General features: G+C 41.4%; 1 protein-coding gene across 4 annotated transcripts in view; it reads right to left on the bottom strand.

Moving 5' to 3' along the window:
• CBFB (core-binding factor subunit beta) overlaps positions 1-20,084 on the bottom strand; it is a 60,303-nt gene extending 40,219 nt beyond the window's left edge. The window contains exons 1-3 of one of the 4 annotated variants that reach the window (XM_077886279.1): positions 19,740-20,075; positions 19,425-19,511; positions 14,022-14,138 (exon numbers count right to left, since the gene is read on the bottom strand). In XM_077886279.1, coding sequence (XP_077742405.1) covers positions 14,022-14,138; positions 19,425-19,511; positions 19,740-19,817 — 282 coding nt within the window. In that variant the 5' untranslated portion in view covers positions 19,818-20,075. Of the gene's footprint in view, positions 1-14,021; positions 14,139-19,424; positions 19,512-19,739 lie in introns of all 4 variants that reach the window. The other 3 variants (XM_077886285.1, XM_077886292.1, XM_077886303.1) reach the window with 3 other exon arrangements.
• Between the last annotated feature and the right edge of the window lie 3,899 nt (positions 20,085-23,983).

Raw genomic sequence — 23,983 nt, 5'->3', positions numbered from 1 at the left:
TATTCTGTGAAGTCAGATACTTATTAAAAACTAACATTTAACATAAGCAGAACATTTTATTTGCTTGAAAAACATCTAAATTCTCCTAATGGAAATGTTGAATTTGCATGTTCTAAGCTATCCTTTTGTTTTAACCTGAAGATTAATGTGCCTTCACATTTGAAGTTTTAAAACACAATCGGGCTCAGTATTGGCTGTATATGTGGAAAAAGGGTTTTCATCCACAAAAACAACTTGTCAAACGTTCCCCGACCTGGCCCTTTCCTTCTTAGGACACACAGGATAGCACAGCACCAGAGTACTAAAAGCACAGTTTAACCAACAGAGGCCCATTTTAAGTATTATTTTAAAATTTTGGTTCCTAAATATACATCAGTTTGAGAGGACCCACCCTAAACTGAAAAAAGGTTATGACAGATAATTTTCAAATATGTACATTGTATACTTTCATAAAAGAAGGTAACAATAATTAAACTCCCTACCATAGCACTGTCTATAAAGTGAAGAACTTGTTATCCAGCCCAGGGCTTCTAATCCTCTGTAGAAAACGAAGTATCCAATAAGTATTATCAAAGAAGTCAAGTCTCCAAGCCTGCTCAAGCTAAAGAGTATTAAAATTTACGAAATTTATGGGACGCTTGGTGGCTCAGCTGTTGAGCATCTGCCTTTGGCTCATGGTATGATCCTGGGGGCCGGGGATCAAGTCCCGCACCAGGCTCCCTGCATGGGGCCTGCTTCTCCCTCTGCCTGTGTGTCTGCATCTCTCTCTGTGTCTCTCATGATTAATAAATAAAATCTTTTTAGGGATCCCTGGGTGGTGCAGCGGTTTGGCGCCTGCCTTTGGCCCAGGGCGCGATCCTGGAGACCCGGGATCGAATCCCACGTCGGGCTCCCGGTGCATGGAGCCTGCTTCTCCCTCTGCCTGTGTCTCTGCCTCTCTCTCTCTCTCTCTCTCTCTGTGACTATCATAAATAAATAAAAATTAAATAAATAAATAAATAAATAAAATTAAATTAAATAAAATCTTTTTAAAAAAATTTACAAATTTTTTTTACCAGTAAAATGGAAATTATAAAACTATATCAGTGTATGTTATCTATGTATCAATTAAAACAGCATATGGGGGACGCCTGGGTGGCTCAGCTGTTGAGCATCTGCCTTTGGCTCAGGGTGTGATCCTCAGGTCCAGGGATCGAGTCCTGCATGTGGCTCCCTGCGAGAAGCCTGCCTCTCCTTCTGCTTATGTCTCTGCCTCTCTCTGTGTCATAAATAAATAAATAAATAAATAAATAAATAAATAAATAAAATCTTTAAAATAAAACGGCATCTGACATATAAAGCCAGTACTACATAACTGCTATTATTATTCCAATTATTTTTTTAAGCTTTAATTTAAATTTCAATTAACAATGTACTATTAGTTTAAGGTATACACACTTCCATACAACACCTGGTTCTCATCACAACAAATGCACTATTTAATCCTCATTGCCAATTTAACCCATCCTCCCATTCACTTCCCCTCTGCTAAAATCACTAACAAGAAACAACAGGTGTTGGGGAGGATGTGGGGAAAGGGGAATCCTCTTGCACTGCTGGTTGGAATGCAAATTTGTACAGCCACTCTGGAAAACAGTATGGAGGTTTTTCAAAAAGTTAAAAGTATAACTACTCTAAAATCCAGCAACTGCACTACTAAGTATTTACCCAAAGAACACAAAAATACTAATTTGAAGGGAAACATGCACCCTGATGTTTACAGCAGTATGATCTACCATACCCAAGTTATGGAAACAGCCCAACTGTCCATCAACCGATGAATGGATAAAAAAGATGTGGCATATATATGCAACAGAATATTGCTCAGCTATTATTCTAATTCTTTTTTTTTTAATATTTTATTTATTGATTCATGAGCGAGAGAGGGAGGGAGGCAGAGAGGCAGAGACACAGGCCAAGGGAGAAGCAGGCTCCATGCAGGGAGCCCGATGTGGGACTCGATCCCAGGTCTCCAGGATCACACCCTGGGCTGAAGGCGGCGCTAAACCGCTGTGCCACCAGGGCTGCCCTTATTCTAATTCTTAAATGAGGAAATATAAAAGTACACAGTAGCAAAGGGAGTCCCATCCATTCAGAGGTAGCTATAAACTTTCTGCCCTCCCAGAATGTCTTTACTAGCATACTTGGTGTTCTGTAGCAGTGAGAAAGAGTTTTCATGATCACCAACTGTACAGTAGGACTATTGTTTCCTAGATTACTTTGCAAAGGTTTCCTAGATAGATGGACACCGTGTGTACTCACTAAATACATCAATGCCCACATTTCTCATCCTTTTATTCTAAAAATTAACACTGATAATCATTTTGTTGCTTCTTTCTTATACAAGGGTATCTATTTATTTTTAATTTTTCTATTCCTTCATAGTTAATAACAGTGAGATCAAAAAGATAACAAGGGCACCTAGCTGGTTCAGTTTGACTGCTGATCTTGGGGTCGTGAGCTTGAGCCCCACATGGGTGTAGAGATTACTTAAATAAATAAAACTTAAAAAAAAAAGATGATACATCGTTTTTTCTTAAAGTCAGATTATTTTTTAAAAACATTTATTTCATTTATTTATGAAAGACACACAGAGAGAGGCAGGGACATAGAGGGGGAAGCGGGCTCCCCACAGGGATATAAATGGATAAAATCTTTTTAAAGATGTAATAAATGGATAGAATCTTAAACAAACAAACCACCTTTCTTCACTGAAGAAGTTTCAAGAATTCTTTGTTGGCTGTTTGCTTCGAACCCCAACATTTCCTACGTGACTTAACAATGACTTTGTAAGTGGTACATTGATGATTTTCATATCTTTTCTAAAAGTTTATTTTCCAAATTTTCCCTATTTCTTTTGTCAGGAGAAAGGTTATTTTTTTTAAAGATTTTTATTTATTTATTCATGAGAGACAGAGAGAGAGAGAGAGAAAGACAGAGATAAGCAGAGACACAGGCAGAGGGAGAAGCAGGCTCCATGCAGGGAGCCTGATGTGGGACTCGATCCCGGGTCTCTAGGATCACGCCCTGGGCCAAAGGCTGCGCTAAACCGCTGAGCCACCCGGGCTGCCCATGGAAAAAAGTTATTTTACTTTTAAAGATTTATTTTTATGTAATCTCTACACCCAACGTGGGACTCAAAACCCCAAGATCAAGAGTCATATGCTCTACCTATTGAGCCAGCCAGGTGTCCCGGAAAAAAGTTATTTTAAAACACTGCATTGGGCAGCCCCGGTGGCGCAGCGGTTTAGCGCCGCCTGCAGCCCAGGGCGTGATCCTGGAGACCCTGGATCAAGTCCCACGTCAGGCTCTCTGTATGATGCCTGCTTCTCCCTCTGCCTGTGTCTCTGCCTCTCTCTCTCTCTCTCTCTCTGTCTCTATGAATAAATAAATAAAATCTTAAAAAAAAACAAAACACTCTGCCTTTCTCTCTCTCTGTGTCTCTCATGAATAAATAAAATCTTAAAAAAAAAAAACAAAAACAACACCGCATTGGGGCACCTGGGTTGCTCAGTAAATACAATGTGTGCCTTAGGCTCAGGTCATGACGACAGGACAAGAGCCCAGTCTCACACCCCCTGCTCAGGGGAGTGTGTGTTTTTCCCTTTTCATCTGCCCCTCCCCCTGCTCACGCTAGCAGGTGTGCTCACACTCTCTCAAATAAGTAAAATCTTTTTAAAAATCCCACTGCACTGAAACAACATAGATGAACCTTTAAGTGCAATAAGTTAGTCACAACAGGACAGATAAATAATGTATGATTCCACTTTATAAGGTACCTAGAGTAATCAAATTCATAAAGACTAAAAGTAGAATGATGGTGGCTGGGGCCAGGGGCTAGGAGTGGGGGGGGAGTGGAGAGTTAACGTATAATGGGCATGGAGTTTTAGTTTGGGAAAATGACAAAAATTCTGGAGATGGATCGAAGTGATAGGTAAGCAAAAATGTGAATATATCTGGTAGTAATGAAATGCACGGTTGAAAACAGTTAAAATGGTAAATTTTATGTTATTTTACCATAATAAAAACAAATAAACAAAAGGCTACATACAACAACTCTTAAAGATACTATCATCAATTTTATCAACATTAGGGGGTGCCTAGCTGTTTCAGTTGGTAGAACATGTGACTTGATCTCAGGTTTGTAAGTTTGAGACCCATGTTGGGTTTGGAGATTACTTTAAAATAAAATCTTGGGCAGCCCAGGTGGCTCAGTGGTTTAGCACCACCTTCGGCCCGGGGCCTGATCCTGAGAGTCCCAGGATCGAGTCCCACATCAGGCTCCCTGCATGCAGGCTGCTTCTCCCTCTGCCTATGTCTGCCTCTCTCTCTGTGTGTCTCTCACGAAGGAAGAAATAAAATCTTAAAAAAAAAATAAGTAAAATCTTAAAAAAAGTTATCAACAGGGCAGCCCGGGTGGCTCAGCAGTTTAGCGCCGCCTTCAGCCCAGGTTGTGATCCTGGAGACCCGGGATCAAGTCCCACGTCGGGCTCCCTGCGTGGAGCCTGCTTCTCCCTCTGCCTGTGTCTCTGCCTCTCTCTCTCAATCCTCTCTGTGTGTTCTCATGAATAAATAAATAAAATCTTAAAAAAAAAAAAGTTATCAACATTATGAGCAAAGCAGCATTAAAGCTTACAATTGAGCTAAGCAGCATTAATAGAGGCACAATAGGAGGATTCCAAAATCACATCTACGTTAGAGTAGCTTTGACAGAATCTGTGTATTTCTAAGAAATAGTTTTTTTTTTAAAAGATTTCATTTTTTTATTTTTATTTTTTGAGAGAGAAACAGAGAGTGAGGTGGGGTGGGACAGAGGGAGAAGGAAAGAAAGAACCTTAAATGGGCTCTGTACTGGGCAGAGCCCAATTCAGGGCTCGATCTCACAACTCTGAGATCATGACCTGAACTGAAATCAAGAGTCGGATACTTAACCAACCAAGTCACCCACGCATTTCTGAAGATTTTTTTTTTGAGTGATCTCTACCTCCAATGTGGACCTTGAACTTATAACCTTGAGATAAAGAGACACACACTCTACTGACTGAGCCAGCTAGGCAACCTCTCAGTTCCTAATAAATGGATTCTTTTAAAAAGATTTTATTTATTCATGAAAGATACAGAGAGAAAGAGAGAGAGGCAGAGACATAGGCAGAGGGAGAAGGAAGCCTGATGGGGGACTCAATCCCAGGACTCCAGGATCATGACCTGAGCCAAAGGCAGACGCTCAACCACTGAGCCACCCAGGCGTCCCCTAATAAATGTTTCATACAATGTCAAGGCTACTTCAACTTTAAATCTGACTTACAATAAAACTTCAATTGCAAAAATACCTGATAACTTATATTTAGAAAACATAAAAAAACTCTTACATCTCAATAATAACCTAATACAAAAAATAGACAAAGGATTTGAATGGACACTTTACCAAAGATATCCAAATGGCAAATGAGCACATAAAACATGCTCAACACCATAAGTCACTAGACAGATGCAAATTAAAACCAAAGAGATACCACTACTTACTCTTTAAGTGGCAAAATGAAAAAGATTGATGGCACAAAGTGTTGGTAAAGATGTAAAGTGACTGGAACGCTCATATAAGCTAATGGGAATGCAAAATTGTACAGCCAGTTTGGAGAACAGTTTGGCAACTTCTTAAAAAACTACACTCATGAGATGACCTAGCAATCTGAGACCTATGTATCTACCTAAGAAATGAAATATATGTCCACATAGAAGACTTGCATGTAAACGTTCAAAGCAGCATTGTTCGTAATCGCAAAAAAGGGGGAAATAACCCCAATGGCTAACAACTGGTAAATGGCTAAACAAAATGTAGCATATCCACATAATGGAATACCACATGTTGTGTGGACTACTATACACACAACATAGATCTATTTCAAAAGCATGTTACAAAGTGGTACCTACACATAAAAGTCTATATACTATATGACTTTGTTTACAAGAAATCTTAGAAAAGACAAAATTATAGTTAATAGCAGATCAGTGGTTGCCTGGATTAGGGAATTGAGAGGACTACAAAAGGCCATGGGAAAACTGTGAGGCTATGGAAATGTTCTATTTCTTGATTGTCGTGGTGGTGTTTACACCAGGGACGATATGTGTGTGTGTATAAAGATTTACTTATTTTAGAGAGAGTGTGAGTGTGCGTGCACACTCAAGTGTGTGTGTGGGGGGCAGGGGGCAAAGGGAGAAGAGAGTCCTCAGCCAACTCTGTGCTGCACATGGAGCCCGACTTGGGACTCAATCTCAAGACCCAGAAATCAGGACCTGAGCCAAAACCAAGAGTCAGATGCTTTCACAACTGTGCTACCCAGGCACCTGTTAGTTTATATATATAATATACATATACACACATAGACACACACACACACACACACACATCTAAATACTAACTGAAAAAATCAATTACAAGGGAAAATGGGAAGCAGTGGAATTAGGATATAGCAGTCCTACTCCAAAATTAATTTCTTTAGTTGATTAACATTTCAGCAGTCTTTATCCTTGAGCTTTTTTTTGTTTTTTGTTTTTTGTTTTTTTAAGATTTTATTTATTTATTCACAGAGAGAAAGAGGCAGAGACACAGGCAGAGGGAGAAGCAGGCTCCATGCAGGGAGCCAGATGTGGGACTCGATCCTGGGTCCCCAGGATCACACCCCAGGCTGCAGGCGGCGCCAAACCGCTGCGCCACTGGGGCTGCCCTCCTTGAGCTGTTTGAATTAATTATTAAAAAATACTGGAGTAAGAAGTAGAAGGAAGGAGAGGCAGAATTAAGGATGTTCCTCTCAGACATATTATTTTTGTCTTCTTTAACTTGGAATGCATAATTCAGATAAATCCAAGACTAAAAGTTTACCTTTACACGAAAAGGTAAATCCAGGCAAATAATACAATTCAAGAGAAGGGAAAAAGAGAACACACAATCTTCAAATACTTTGGTGGCATATTTACATATATGCAAATTAATATAACTAACTAGAAGGTACTAATTTTTAAGCCATCTTGTTTATGCACGAAGTCAGTCAACTCTCTATGAAAGAGTATACTTATTATGATGAAAAAAATAATAAATATGTCTGCTTTAAAACAAACAAACAAAAAACACTCCAATGCACTAAATTGCCAATAACTAAATGCTGGAAAATATACTTCATATTTTAGTTGAGTAGAAATATTTAAAATCTAGATCTGACAAACTAGTTGTAAAGTCTCAAATTCTCTTGGGGAAAACCACATTCCAAAGCTCTACCACAGCTATCTTTTATTTGGAGTATTGGGCTGTCTGAGGAAGAGAAGGAACTGGTTGAGCTTGAATAGGGATTTCTCAAAGCTAACATCAAGGAGTCCTCTAAACCCTGCCAAATTGTGGATGGTATATAAACAGACACAATATTTATTTTGGGACAAAGATACTGCAGGCAAGAAAGTAAAATGCTCCAGAAGCAGCAGAATCACAGACCTTTGGAAAAACCATTTAAAACAAGAGTCTGTCCTCATTCATTACATTAAATGCTGTTAAATTTTGCTTTACTTATCCTCATGAAAATGAATGAGAAAAGATTTCAGTTTTAAGTACAAAAGTTCAGAGAGGGAAAAAAAATAAAACACCAAAATTTCTTAAAAGCATCTGCTGTAACAACACTTCATAATTACTTCTCAATGTCTGCTAGTTGGTACTATTATCTGACTATCAATTAAAATCAGATGTTATAGGGATGCCTGCGTGGCTCAACGGTTGGGCGCCTTTGGCCCAGGGCATGATCCTGGAGTCCTGGGATCGAGTCCCACATCGGGCTCCCTGCATGAAGCCTGCTTCTTTGCTTCTCTCTCTGCCTCTCTCTCTCTCTCTCTCTCATGAATAAATAAAATCTTAAAAAAAAAAATCAGACATTATAAATAGAAATACAAAAATTGTAAAAAAAAAAAAAAAGTTTAACCTCTCTTTCTCTGGAGTCAATGTAGTAACACTAGATAATATATTCAATTTCTATAGAAAAAATGGTAGGGGGATCCCCGGATGGCTCAGCAGTATAGCACCTGCCTTCCGCCCAGGGTGTAATCCTGGAGACCTGGGATCAAGTCCCACATCAGGCTCCCTGCATGGAGCCTGCTTCTCCCTCTGCCTGTGTCTTTGCCCCCCCCCCCCCCCGTGTCTCTCATGAAAAAATAAATAAAATCTTAAAAGAAAAAAAAGAAAAAATGGTAAACGGTAGCACTCTAAAGCTCATTTTTTCAGTTTAAAAAATATTTTTCATACCCTTTTATCTTTATACTCAAAAACTAGGATCATGTAGTAAGCATATACAATAATTAATTTGAAACCCTAACCCAGGCTTTATAAAACACAGAATGCATGCAAAAACCATTAATCTGACCAGTCAAGACTAATAACTTTTGGTGAACCATAATCATTTGCATTTGTTTGAAATAAAAAGTAATTGGAAATGGGTCCTAAGAGGAAAGATCAAAAGAACTGGAAGTTGCTTGGTCTACAGAAATTTAACTAAGAATGACTTAAATTTTGATTGGTTGGTTTCCATGTCTTCTGAAAGCAAAATTAGATAAAAGCAGTTTAGATTAAGGAAGAATTACAAACATTTGACTGTCAGGGTTTATATTACACCAGGATGGACCACTTGGGAAAGATGTGGTGTTCCAACACCGTACAGCTACAAGTGAAGCTGACTTAAGGCACACCATAGCATTAAAACTCCGTAATTAAGTTACCTATAATTTCACCCTACAAAACCATCAAACAGCCTAATTTTGGACAGGGCATTACCATTTAAAAGGCATTTTCACATATTTTAGTACCTCATTTAATCCTCACATGAGGTATATGAATAGGACAGACATTCTGATTCCCATTTACAGGTTAAAAAAAAAATAGCTATGATTGTCTGACAGCTTTTTCTACCAGTATCATTTTAAATCTCTTCTTAAAAAGACTGTTAAGAGCCAATCCAGAGAGCTCAATAGACACCTGGCTGCAAAAGTTTCAAATATATTTGAATGACAATATAAACTTATGTGCTCTGATTTATCTTGCATAAAATACCTATTTATGGTCAGTTATCCATTAACAGACCTTCTTTTTTTTTTAATTTATTTTTTATTGGTGTTCAATTTACTAACATACAGAATAACCCCCAGTGCCCGTCACCCATTCACTCCCACCCCCCGCCCTCCTCCCCTTCTACCACCCCTAGTTCGTTTCCCAGAGTTAGCAGTCTTTACGTTCTGTCTCCCTTTCTGATATTTCCCACACATTTCTTCTCCCTTCTCTTATATTCCCTTTCACTATTATTTATATTCCCCAAATGAATGAGAACATATAATGTTTGTCCTTCTCTGACTGACTTACTTCACTCAGCTAACAGACCTTCTTTATTGAAGATCTCTGGTTTAAAAATATTCCTATAAACACAAAGGCAGAAAGAATGAGTAAAAGCACTGATTTCATTGAGCCCATTTTCTTAGATCATAAAGTCGTATTTTAAATAAAAGAAATTATGCAGGTTCTGTTTCCTATTAGCATTCTAATATTTTCAGAATTCACTAAATTTAAGTGAATATTGTAGTAGCCAGCCTCCAAGATAGCCTCAATGATCCCAGCTTCCTGGTATTCACACCCATGTATGTGAATAAATACTCCTCCTTCCATGTCAAATGTGGGCTAGACTTAGTGACTCCTTTCTAATGAACAGATTAAGACACAAGTGATTGGAGAATAGTTCATAAAAAGCAGAGTGACTTCATTCTTTTTCTCTCTCTGTGGAGAGGCATACATGACTAGCAAGTGAAGCCACCTACCAATAGTCACGTGAGTGAGCTTGGAAGTGGATTCTTCAACTCCAAGTCTTCAGACTGCACAGTCCCAGCCCTGAGCCAGAACCATCCAGCCAAACCACTCCCAAACTCCTGTAAAAGGGCATAAGGGAACTTCTGGCGGTGACTGAAACACTATCTTGATTGTGGGTAGTGTTTATATGGGTGTGTACATTTGTTAAAACTCAAATTTATACAATTAAAATGGGTGCATTCTATTGTATGTAAAGTATACTTCAATATAGGTGATTCTTTTTAACAGGCTACTAAACCCTTGGGATAAGCAGACGAAGGATCACTTATGAAAAAGCAGCACCCTAACTTAAGAAGTTAAGGGTGGGCGGCAAGAGAACAGAAGCATTAACAAACCACCACCACAAACATACATGTCCTAAATTGTTCCTCAAAATTGCTCCACCCACAGCCTTGCCTATCTCAGATGACAGCAATCCCATACTCCCAGTTGCTCTTGCCAAAAATGCTGGAGTCATTCTTCACTCCCATACCCCATATTCAATCCATAAGCAAATCCTGTTGGCTCTATCTCAAAATATATTCAGACTATGATCACTTCTCACCACCTCCACTGCTACGACCCTAGCCTCTTGCCAGGATCACAGCAACAGCCAACTGGTCTCCCTACTTCATTCTTGCCCCCTACAGCCTATTATTAACCCAGCAGTTAGAGTGATCCTTTCAAAACCTAAGGCAGATCATATTGTTCATCTGCTCAAAAATCTAAAACTACTCTCCATTTCACTCAAATAAAAGTCCATGTGGTTGCAGGGTCACATAAACTTACTCCTCGTCATCTCCCTGATCTCATCTCCTGTTACCCTCCTCCTTGTTCAGTCTACTCCAGGCACACTGGGCTGCTTGCTGCTTATCAAACACAAGGAACACACTCCCACTCCAGGACCTTCACAGTGACTGTGTCCTCTATCTTCCCCCTCAATACCTACATGGCTCATCATTCCTTAACCTCCTTTAGGTCTCTGCTTAAACTTGACCTCCTTTACCCAGACCAACCTGTTTAAAATTGAAAACAGTTCTGGTCCTTGATCATCCTTATGCTATTTGACTTTTCCTTTTTTTCTGGAGCCCTTACCACTTCATAAAATACTACATAACTTATTTATTATATATATATTGTCTATCCTCTACTCCTTCCATAAAACCACCTCTAGGGCAGGATCTGTTTTGTTCACTGATGAACCTCAAGTGTCTAGGACAGTGGTCAGTATACACAACAGGTTTCAACAAGTACCTTCTAAATGAATGAATTTTTGAGCAACTGGTCAGGTGCCAGGCTAAGCACTTTATATACACTATTTCACTTATCACTTGGGAAATATGCATTAACCTCATGTTCTAGTTGAGGACACAAAGGTTAAATAACTTGCATAAAGTTATAGTAGTAAATGATGCCAGGATTTATGCCTAACTCTTAAGCCTTAACACATAGTTTTCTCAAAGTTGGGTGTGAATGGGGAAGAGAGTTAAGCTGCTTCAGAAGGTAACTAGGCTGAGAGTACATGGAAGAAAAGATGCTCATCTGCAATCCAAAATAAGAAGCAGAGGCAAACAATTAACATTTGGGGAAATTCCTTCAACTTTTCTTTGCCTGTAGTCCTAGTCCTGTATAGGCAGAAATACAAGGTAATGACAATCAGAAAGAGACCATAAAAAAAGGAGTAAGAAAGATAAGAGACCCGTTAGCTTGAGCTCCATGGTTGAGAAAACATAGGTCAGTACCTGTTCTCTAAATTCACTGGAACCCTTTATCCCACTGCCAAGGAGCAATATACTAGCAATTTCCTATTTGTTTTTGCTTTTTGTGCCTTACCATGTTTTTTTCTTCCATATCCTACTGGTATAGTAAAGGCGCTGAAAAAGTATATTTAAAAAGTACAGGATCGGGCGGTCCCAGTGGCTCAGTGGTTTAGCGCTGCATTAGGCCCAGGGCGTGATCCTGGAGACCCAGGATCGAGACCCACGTCAGGCTCCCTGCCTGGAGCCTGCTTCTCTCTCTGCCTGTGTCTCTGCCTCTCTGTCTCTCATGAATAAATAAATAAAATCTTAAAAAAAAAAAAAAGTACAGGATCTACACATAAACATTTATAGATTTAAATCTGAGGGAAAGATACAGAGTTTGCCACTGTTACTATTCTTGGAACATAGCCACACTCATTTGTTTACATATTGTCTATGGCTCCTTTTCCACTATAATAGCTGACTTGAGCAGCTGCAACACAGACTATATGCCTGCAAAACTGAAAATATTTGCTATTTGGCCTTTTACAGAAGAAAACTTCTAAAACAAATATTAATAAAATGTACATTTCCTGATAACTTGCATCAGTTCCATCAATTCTCTGGTATATTTGAAAACAGATCCTCTAAATACTAAAATAAATCCTATAACATTTTTGTTATTGTTGGTCATGTAACTAAAAACATGTCAATGGCTTGAGTCCAAGAAAATGTGGTCTTCAATCTGGTAAACAGTTATCATCAAATTAATTTAAGTAAACATACTTGCTAGTAGAGTTGACACCATTTACTAGTTACTAAATACTAGAGGACTTGGGTAACACTGCAATGTCCATTTTGAAGTGTTAGAATAGTTTAGCATTAAAGTTGAAGAAGTAACTTTTTTGCTTTATGTTGTTGTATCTGAGCCACCATGTTAAACAAACGTTAAAGTGTTTTGAACAGGAAAAAAATTTGAGTTACACATACATGCAAAAAACATACCAAAAATGCATAATCCTACAATAACTTCCCAATTTTCTTCTTTATATATAAGAATTACCAAATAGTAAAACTTGGAACATTTGCTTTTAATCTTCCAAGCATGCAAGCTAATACAAAGAAAAGCAAATCACTTACTACTCATTTTAAAAATTCTGTAATCTACTTTCCTTTCCCTCTCCAAAGATTAGTTGGTTTGTTACCCACAGAAGCTCAAACCCTGGAGCCACCGGGTGGCTCAGTGGGTTAAGCATCCCACTTTTGGTTGAGGTTCAGATCATGATCTCAGGGTTGTGAGATCAAGCCCTGGGTTGGGCTCCTTCTCAGCAAGGAGTCTGCTTGAGATTATCTCCCTTTTCCTCCTCTCTCTTCCTAAAATAAATAATCTTAAAAAAAAGAAACCCACCTTATTTCATAGAATTTAAACAAAAATATCTTCATTGTATATATACAAAAAGAAGAATCTTCTCCCTAATACAAGCTAATACAGAAATCTTTGTATTACATATGTATTATGTTTTGCAAATAAAGTGACAGGTTATGCTACTCATGATGACACTTAGAAAAGTAAGTTGATAAAAACAGGTACAGAAACATACTGCAAAAAAAAAAAAAAGAAAAAAGAAACATACTGCAAAGGAAACAGAAATATTGAGCAAAAAATGAGGCCAAAAAATATTTTTCTTTAAATATTTTATTTCAAGGAGTCAATTTCTACATTAAAAGAACCAATCCAAGATATTCACTAAAATTTCACCTAAATTATTTAATACACGTAAGTTAGAGTTTAATAGAGCTCTCAGTTTAAACATTTCATATTTTCAACCTAAACTTCCAACATAAAAATTTTAAGGCATCAATTTGTTTTCCCAGCTTTTCCTCAAAATAAAATTATTTCCAAGTTAAAAGTTTTCACAGTTTTTATCAAAATTAAATGTGCAGTATTAACAGAAGTAGAAAGTTACCCATGAGCTATTTCTAAATATTATAAAATTTTATGCCTACAGAGCCTTTTCCCATTTTTCTCTTAATTTTTTTATAGCACTGTAGTCACCTAGGTTAGAAAAACAAAAAATATCCTGTCAACACATTTAAAAGAATTAAGTTTTAAACGTTACATTTAAGAAAGCACACTACTCTCTTTCAGGGCTAAGGTCTAGAAGTTTCTATGATGAATATTATATACATGAAATTAGAATGATATAAAAAAAACTTGACAGTGATTTTAAAAATTGTATTACATCCTTATAATATGAAAACAAATATGACCATATGTGTGTATAACACTTGTGATCTCTTCACTAAACTGTAAATCTTCCAATAATCTCTAATAAAACAATCCACAGTATTTCAAATTGCAAAGAAATGTTTCCTACCTTGCCTGCTTCTCTTTCTAAGTCGACATACTCTCGGCTAGGTGTCTGTCGTTGTTCTCCCTGCCAGCTGGCCGGAAAAAACTGGAGAGACAGATTGGTTCCTGTGGCCACAAAAGCCTTTTAGAAAAATCAATACAAACAGGATCAGGAGCAGGACATTACATAAATTATGCAGGCAGTCATTTATTTTTACATCAGTTTCTGTCTTAAGCCAGGCAGCACCGAGAATACTTAAAAGTAAAAAACATGCACTCATCATTTTTCTTAAGTATTAAGTTACAAACATCTGATTCCATTTTGAGGACATTTGCCATTGGCTGCTTAAATATAAAATCAGACATGGAATCAATACTTTCTTTCAGGTCATTTTTTGCTGACGTTAGGATATCGCATTGCTAATGTCTAACCAGAAGCCATCATCCCTGAATTTAAAAACTTCTATTTTTAAATGTGAAAATCACTAAAGATCTAAACATTTCGAATTTTAAAGCATACCATAATTTAAACTTGTGTAAATGAGACATTTTAATTTCTCTCACTTAATAAAACATTTCATTCTAAAGCCCATGTTAAAAATGCACAGGACTGTCTCTTCGGATAAATGATACATTAGCATGTGATGTGACAGCACTTCTCATCTCTCTAAAACCTTAGGGGATTTAAAAAAAAATGCATTTCCTGAAATTTAACTTCAGGAGAACTGGATCTAACTACACAAAAGAGTATTCACCTAATATTCATTAAAAAAGATTTGGGGGATCCCTGGGTGGCGCAGCGGTTTGGCGCCTGCCTTTGGCCCAGGGCGCGATCCTGGAGACCCCGGATCGAATCCCACGTCAGGCTCCCGGTGCATGGAGCCTGCTTCTCCCTCTGCCTATGTCTCTGCCTCTCTCTCTCTCTCTCTCTCTATGTGACTATCATAAATAAATAAAATTTAAAAAAAAAAAAGATTTGGATGCACAGTTCAACATACAGAACAATCTAAAGCCATTTTGATAAAGTATTCTGTGTAGCCCCTGAGCAATTTAACTATATTTCCTCCAAGTAAAAAACAGAAATAGCTTTGTCCCTCTTCTCAAGGGAAATTCAGAAAGAAATAAGTAAAAAGCATTTTTTGGGAAAAGAAACATTTTTCATCATATAAATGTAAACTCTCTTTTCTTTGTTGAAATCAGAGGTTTTGGTTTGGTTTGTTTTACTAATTAAAGTTCCACAACATACTTTGTTTCCAAAGAGTCTTCATCTGAAAGCAAGGGGTTCACATTCTGGCCAATTTGTTTAAAGCCATTAGCTGATTCAGCGATCCACGAGTATCCCTGATGATTAACAGCTTCGATTCTTTAGATAAAAATTATTCTTCCTATTTCTATTATTGGTACTGTAGGTACAACTAATTGCTAACTCTCAATGGACATCTTTGATGACATTTCCCTAATCAAGTGGGATACTTACTTGTGGTATTTTATATGAATAAGGACTTAACAAATGACAATATTACAATATTAACCTTTAAAAAAAATCTTTCAGGGCGCCTGGGTAGCTCAGTCGGTTAAGCGTCTGCCTTCAGCTCAGGTCATGATCCCAAGGATCCTGGGATGGAGTTCCACATCAGGTTCCCTGCTCAACGGGGAGTCTGCTTCTATGCCCCTCCCCTGGCTTATGTTCTCTCTTTCTCTCAAATAAATAAGTAAAATCTTTAAAAAAAAAAAAAAAACTATGTTTCCGGGCAGCCCCGGTGGCTTGGCAGTTTAGCGCCGCCTTCAGCCCGGGGCATGATCCTGGAGACCTGGGATCGAGTCCCATGTCGGGCTCCCTGCATGGAGCCTGCCTCTCCCTCTGCCTGTGCCTGTGCCTCTCTCTCTCTGTCTCTCCTGAATAAATAAATAAAAAAATATTTAAAAACAAAACAAAACAAGACAAAACTATATTTCCATTAATAACCAAGTTTAAAAAACAATGGAGTAAAATGAATCAACAACAGTTCAAATGAAAAGCAGACTCTTGAAGGCACATTGCCTAGGCTGTATGACTTGAAGCAAGTTATTTAGCTGTACCTCAGTTTCCCCACTAATTAATATTTGTAAGTACTTAAAATAGCACCAAGTAAATGCTATTTAAGTATTTGCTAAGTAAGAGAAAGTTTTGAGCTGGTTAAGAGAGCTAACTTTTTCAGCCTCAGATAATAAAATAAATTCTCAGCATGGAGTAGTGGCAGATAATAGATTCAGCCCATGAATGAATACCTTGTGTCAAAATCTGCAAGGCTTGTTTCTTTGGTATACACCTAGTAACAAATTCTTCCACCCCAGTATACTAGTAAAAACAGTTTACAGATCTTATTACCTCACCTCCTGTCTGAAGACCAACCTCACAGATTTCCTGTTTCATCACTTCATGCCCATTATCTCAAGATCCCTCTCTCTGAGAGAGAAGTGGTAAAAACAGATCATTCTAGAACATTTTGTAAATTTATTTAACCAAAGAAGTCTTTTTTAATGGAATATCTACACACACATAACAATTGGGAAAATTCTGTTCAAAAACATAAAAATGCTATACCAGTATCATTGTCTATATGTAAAATTTCCAGGTTGTCCTGATGATTTTTCTACAGGTTTCATCAAATGTAAAATCACATACCTATGTCAATCCAACACACCTTTATCCTTTCATCTTCAGGATTAAAAACATATAGTTTTGGGTGTGTTTTTTTTAAGATTTTATTTATTCATGAGACACACACAGAGAGAGAAAGAGGGGCGGGGGGGACAGAGACACAGGAAGAGGGAGGAGAAGCAGACTCCATGAAGGGAGCCCAATGCGGGACTTGATCCCAGAACTCCAGGATCTCGGCCTGAGCTGAAGGCCAATGCTCAACCATTGAGCCACCCAGGCATCCCCAAAACATACGGTTTTTACTGCTGTCACAGTAGTCACCATGCCTGAATTCTTTTCTTTAATTTACCATTAGTGTTGAAGACTTCTCCAACACTTGCCCACAATAAGAACTCACATGAGGAATAAAACAGACTTTTACCAAATAGATTCTACCCTTCATCCATATGATAAATTTTATAGTTATGATCACATCTATCTAAATACAAAATAATTCATTAACTTCGTTGATACACTATGGAGATGTTCAAAATTAAAAGAGTAAAGAGAAGGGAGAAAAGGATGATAATAGTTTTGGTGACTATGCATATTTTTACTGTATACAGTTGCTGTCAAAACAGAGGCAAAATAATAATGCCTTCTCCACACCTCTTTTCCACAACCAATAAGTAAAAGCTACAGTCTGTTTCTAATTAAAAAGATAAATTTTAGGCATTATATTAGGTAACCTCTACATTCAATTAATCAAGTAGCTATGACATAAAAAGCGTCATGTCTAAAGAGGAGTATATTAATGTATATACCACAGAGTTAATGTGGTCTCTACCCTCTAGGAGCTAGGGATCCTATCATTTAAATATGAAGAATACTGAATTAAAGGCGGAGGGAAGCGGGAGGACTAGAAAAAGGGGGAAATGTGAAATTCTTTCCTAAATACAAATAGTTACAAATTAAGACACATATGCTATATTAAATGCCAATCTTACACAGAATTCAATCTACCCCTCCCTTAACTTCTAAAATTTGTCAGATATTAAGAACTTATTAAAATTTGTAGGCTCAGGCCTCTGTAAGAGGAAGGCCTAGAATGTCGGATTTATCCCTGAAATTTATGGTAAGCACAAGCAACCTATAACACTGCTATAATATTATAGAAATATAATAATATAGCAATTCAGGTAGATTGTGGGTTATATTACGCTCCCAATTTATAATTACGTGCAGTGAAATCTGATATGACAGAAAATATCCTAATAGCTATACTTCACTAGATTTCCAAAAAAACCTCAGCTCTAAAAAATCACGAAGTACTTTGTACCTCATCTTTCACCCTTACATCAATTAACTCCAGGAAAGCCAATGGTCGGGTATACCATCCACCTTTTTGCAAAAGGAAGCCCAGACAAAAGATGATATAATCACTGGATCCACTAATGAAGAATTCTCTTCTACCACTCAGTGCCAAAATCGAAAGTATGTGTCTTAGACGTTTTAATCATCTATTATAATTACTCAAGAATATTGGAAGTGGGCTGAAAGCTGGAGATTTTCTTTCATAACATGCACTAACGACCAAACATTCTAGAGCTGCTAAGAAATTTAACCAGTATCTTCACATTACCTGTAATACAATTTTTAAAAGTCTTCATTTTAAACAGTGAAATATTCATAAAAAATAAATTTGATTTAGGTGATGAAAAGGGAGAATTTCATGGTATGTGAATGGTTTCTCAGTAAAATATATCGTCCATAGAGGTGGGAAAAGTAAATGCTCCAGTACGTCTTCCTATTGTTAACCATACCTTCAGATCTCTGCAGATGCAAGGGGCCCAGTTCACAGAGTAAATTCCTAGATTCCATTATACGGCACTTCAACTTTTTTTTTTTTTTTTTTAAACTAATCATCAGATCTCTTTAGCTACTTACTCTTTGGCTTTTCCATTCCCTCCTCGTTAGCACCTCCAATAGGACAAACCAAAAAGGAGAGAAGACAGTTGCATTCCCCCCCCCCCCCCAAGTAAGGTTTGGTGAAGGCGAAGCACCAAATCCACCGTCTAAAACGCGGCCTCCAAATCAACTGTGGGTTTCGCAAGTTCGTGCAATTCTTTAGGAACTGAGGCACTAAACGGGATATGTTTTTGAGGTTTGAAAAAAGACGATAATGGTTTCTTCCTGATTCTCCTGAGGCTTAACATTCTAAGAAAAGAAGATGGCTCATTCTTCAGGGCTTGCTTTTCTCTACCGGGACAATAGATTACTGTAGAGATTCTCGGCTCTACTGGGTGTGGAACAGCTTCCCATCCAGATCCACCAACAAACCTCGCGTCTTGAGAAACCAACTGTCGCCCGGGAACCAGACCCTTGAATGAAGCCCCCTTCTCCTTCCGAATGGCTGTTTGCTCCCTTACCAATACCCACGCGCCCTTAGTCGGGGTCTCCGCCCGTGCATCGCCTTCTCCTGGTCTGCCGGCTCCGCTGCGAGTCCCACTCGCGGCCAACCGTGCGCCGAGCCGAGTCCGGGAGAGCGGCCCGGCCCGCACAGGGCCACGGGGAAGCGTCTCCCCGCGAGGACGCGGCCCGCCAGTGTCTGGTTTCGCATTTTGAATCCCGAGTAGGAAGTGAGACGGCGCCCGCTCAGTTCCGGGAGTCGCGGCGTCCGCGGCGCCGTCCGGAACCGGCCCGGGCCGCGGCGGCCCCCGCGCAACAAGTGACCCGAGCGCGCCTCGGTCCCCGCGGCCCGCGCCCCCGCGCGCCCCCCCGCGCCCCCGCCCCGCCCCGCCGACTTACGATTTCCGAGCGGCCGTCGCGGCAGGCGTTCTGGAAGCGCGCCTGGCGCTCCTCGTGGGGCCGGTCCCTGAAGCCCGTGTACTTAATCTGCAAGGCAGAGACGGCCCGCAATCAGAAGCCAAATCCGCGGCGCCGCCTGCGCGCCCGCCCACCCCGCGCGGCGCAGATAAGGGCAAGCGGAGTCAGCGCGCGGGCGGGCGGCTGCCGGCGAGATTGCCTCTCGGCGGGGTTGCCCGCGGCCGCGCCGCCCAAACTTTTCTCCGCCCGGGCCCACTCGGCGCGCGCCGCGGCCTCGGCGCCGCCCGCCTGCCTCACCTCGCATTCGCGGCTCAGCTTCCTGAAGAACTCCTCGTTCTCGAACTTGCTTCTCTGGTCAGGCACGACGCGCGGCATCTTCCCGCCCTGAGGCCGCGCCGGCCGGCCGGGCTCGGGGCTTGCGCGGCACCCGCGGGCCGGCTCCGCGCTGACCGACTGACCGCCCTCCCGCGGCGCCCTGACTCCGGCTTCCCTTTGTTTCAGGCGCCCGCCCGTGTGGGCTCCCGCTCCCGGGAGTCTGAGGTGTCGCCGCCCGCTCGAGCCCAGCCCACGCCGCCGCCGCCGCCGCCGCCTCAGCCGTTGCTTACAGCCCGCGCGAACCCAGCACTCGCCGCCCCCGGCCGCCGCCGCCGCCACTTCCTCTCGCCGCCCACCTCGCAAGCCCGCCCGTCCGCCCCGCCCCGGCCGGCCCCACCCCTCCTCCTCCTCCTCCTCCTCCTCGCGCGCCCGCCCGCCCCAAACTCAGGCAAACAAAACGTACCATTCACAACTCTGCGATCCGCGCCGCGCATGCGCCGCCCGCCGGCTTGCGGGGCGGCCCGGGTGCCGCGAGCCGGGGCTCCTCCCGCCGCGCGGCCCTCTCTGCCCTGCGGGCCCGCGGGCCGCTGCGCGTGGAACAGCCCTGCGGGCCTCTGCCGGGGCCGTGGGGATGGGGAGCGGGCCGCGCAGGCCCTTTCTGGCGACGGCGTGGAACTTTGGGGCTCCTCAGCTGCCCGAGGTGACCCCAGATTGTCACCGGAACGTGAGGAAACTTAAGTCCTTGGGGACTTTGCGTCCCTAAGCCGACCGGGAGCGATGTAAGCCGCTCCCATCAAAGACTATAAAGGTGGTAACAGACCACAGAATCCACCGGAATCGCATCGTGGCGGAAAGCTCAGAGCTGTTGGAAGTCAGACTGGCCTTGGCTGGGATCTCAGCTGCTTACACAAGCCTTACACAAGCCCTGAACGCTAAGCCTCAGTTTGCCTACTTGCAAAATGCAGACACAAGCTCTCAGGATTAGCGTGGGAGTCTTTATGTCGGTCTCACACATAACGAGCACCCAATAAACGTAAGCCTCTCAAGAAGAAAAGCTGAATTATATGTAAACCTAATGGCCGTTCGTGTATTTACCCAAATGTGCCATCAAACCCTACAAAAACCATCCACAAATTTTAGGGAAGTCATTTAGCCCAAGCTGGAGAGAATCTGACATGGGATCTACAGCAGAGGTTGACTCAAAGTTGACCCTCAATAAATTCTGATCCTTAAAATTCCAGCTTGTCAAAGACCGTGCAAAGGTGGCGAGTCCCGGCCAACTCTGATTGACAGTAGCTGGCCATATGGCAAAGGATTGTGAAGATACAACTCACAGGAATTAGCGCGGAGGGCAATTGGCAATGTCAGCCCGAGTGCAGGGTTTGGCAGAGCTTCCTACCCCTGCCTAGTCCAATCTCAGTTTTGCAGATATGGAACTGAACTAGGGTGACCAACTGTCTGGTGGTGTTCCAGAGACTATCCTGCTTTTAACATTGATAGTCCCATGTCCTGGGAAACCACTCAGTCCCTGGCAAACTGAGATGGTTGGTCACCCTAACTGAGGTCCAGAGACAGATCAATTACCCAAGATCAGGGAGGGAGTTTTCAGCAAAGTCACAACTGTAGGCTGGTGGTTTTAACAAACACTTGCTGAATAGCAAACATAGAATTGACTCTCTCTGAAAGCACGCTTCCCTGGCCCATATCATTAATGTATGAGTGTGCACCAATCGAAAGGGTATAGATACAGATGTCACCAAGCACTACCAGTGGGCCTCCATCTAAGAATCCTCCCTCAGGTCTCTTTCAATTGCAAGTGATAGAAACCCAATTCAAGGCAACTTAAAGGTAGAAAGAGGCCCATTTTATTTTAAGTAAATAAATCACACAGAGGGAGACATAGTCTCTTTTTCTTTTCTATTTCTCCATTTCTTCTCACTGCTTAACTTTCTCAAGCTCTCTTCATTGACATTCATTTCCTGGCAAAGGATGGGAGCAGCTACTTCTCCATCTCTGAGTTATGACGTTTCTGCAAAGGACTTCTATTGGCCCAGTTTGGGTCACATACTCTCCCTTCTATCAAATCACCATGTCCAGGCTGATACGGAGACATTGGCCAGCTTCTGTCACATGCTTTCCCATCAGGGACTGGGGGACCTGGGATGGGCAACCTCAGATAGAACCTGATGGGTTATAAGAGGGGAAGGGACGCCTGGGTGGCTCAGCAGTTAAATGTCTGCCTTTGGCTCAGGGCATGATCCTGGGGTTTGGGATCGAGTCCCACATCAGGCTCTCTGCAAGGAGCCGGCTTCTCTCTCTGCCTCTCTCTCTCTCTCTTTCTCTCTCTGTCTCATGAATGAATAAATAAATAAATAAAATCTTTTAAAAAATAAAATAAAAGAGGGGAAGAGCAGTTTCTCCAAAAGGGAGGAATGAGAATGCATCATGGGCCCACTGAACCGTTTGTATCAGCTACATCTGGCAAAAGATACCATTTTTTATTTTGGTAAAAATGGTTCTGATGAAACTGGACAGGGAGCTCTAAATCAGTGCAGGCAAAGTGCAGACAAAATCAGCCTTAAGAATCTGCAACTTCTGTTGAAAGGTGGGTGAAGCAGTATTCACCAAGGAACAGAAGTTTACATCCATCTGCTGCCTCTACTTTAAGTCTTCCCAGTCCAGCTAAGTCCTTTGGACACGAGGACAATGCACCCATTGTCTAAATGAGAGGAAAAGGATGACTTTGCTCCCAGTCAACGGGACTGTCTGAAGGCCACCAGTCAGAGGAGCAGAGTTCCTGGTGTTAGCCTCTATGGTAGGAAGAGAGTATATCCCATGTCATACCAATTGGCACCATCATATTCTGCTTAGGTAGACAGACATTAGTATAAAATTTTCCATTTCTGTCCCTAAAAAATGATCCACAAGGCAGCACTCTCATGGCACAGGGGGTCCGGGTAGGGCTCATGGACCTGTAACTGATCTTGGTGGAGGGGTGGGCATACAGAGTAGGGCAGAGTACATGAATTGTCAGCCTCATGGGGGTGGGGAATGATCTGACTGCCAGGCAGATCCCGAACAGCAGCACCACAGACAGCCTTTGGCAACTCCAGGCCACAGGATAACCCACTCGGCATTGTCTGGCGTCCAACCAGCCAGGACGACTGGGAAACTAGCCGCAGGCTGGAGGAGGCCATCTCCTCGGCTGACCTCTGTGTGCCTTTTTTTGTTGTGAAAATTTTTTTCACTTATTTTTAAAATAGATGAAAATTAATAAAGGAAAATTTCACTCATGTCAGGTATATTTAACTCTGTGTTTCTGTCCAGCTGGATATGGATTGGTCCAGGCACCACCCCATGGAGGCGTTTGCTGAGAGCCAGCTCTAGTAGGGTTGGCCCATAGATGAAAGCCTGTGGGTATCTGTTCTTTGCCTAGAAACACCCTTCTCACTCCCCAAACCTGGGTGAATTCTCTCTCAAGCCCTACTAACTGGAGTCTTCCTTTCCTAGAGATTCAGCCAACCTACGGCCTCTTCTTCCCTGTCTTCCTGGATGAGCAGCTGCTCCTATAGGACTCCCCAACCAATCTTAAATGGGTGGGCAGAGAATACACAGTAACACTGAGTATGGGATGGGAACCCTCAATTGTTCATCTCAACTGTGAAGCTGTGAGCTGGGTACTTTTAGGTCCCTTCTCTCAGTTAATTCAGAGAACCACCTTCTCAGATAAGTTTTCTTGTCCTAATCTGACAGATGAGGAAACTGAGACTCTGAAACAGTAAATCAGTGAGCATAGGACAGTGACAAGACTTGGACTCATTAGAGATGACAAAATGGCATTGGAGTATATATCATTTTCCTTCACTCCTCAGCATAACTCTGCAAGTTTGGTATTACTGACCCTCTTTTACAGATGAAGGATCTGAAGCACAGAGGGGCTGGCAATCCCAGGGTTGTGCTCTTAAACTATTCCACCGTAAGGCATCCACTGGTGGAGCGACCAGAAGCCCTGCTCATTTCTCTAGCTCAACTGTGAGCTGGTAGACAGTTGCAACTGGGGTCATTCCTCCTGGAGCACCCTACATGCTCCCAAAGTGTACCCAACAGGTTGGATCAAGGTGTCCTCTTATGGGCCTTGGGGGAGGTGTGTTCCTTGCACTTGATAGTTGTGCATTCCTGTCCCCTGAGCCCAACTGTTCGTCCTTCCTTGGCTTGGAAGGTCAAGG

This window comes from Canis aureus, chromosome 3, assembly GCF_053574225.1.
Source record: "Canis aureus isolate CA01 chromosome 3, VMU_Caureus_v.1.0, whole genome shotgun sequence".
Taxonomy (NCBI): domain Eukaryota; kingdom Metazoa; phylum Chordata; class Mammalia; order Carnivora; family Canidae; genus Canis; species Canis aureus.
The sequence above is the reverse complement of the archived record's forward strand: the minus strand, read 5'-3'. Positions and strand labels throughout refer to the sequence as shown.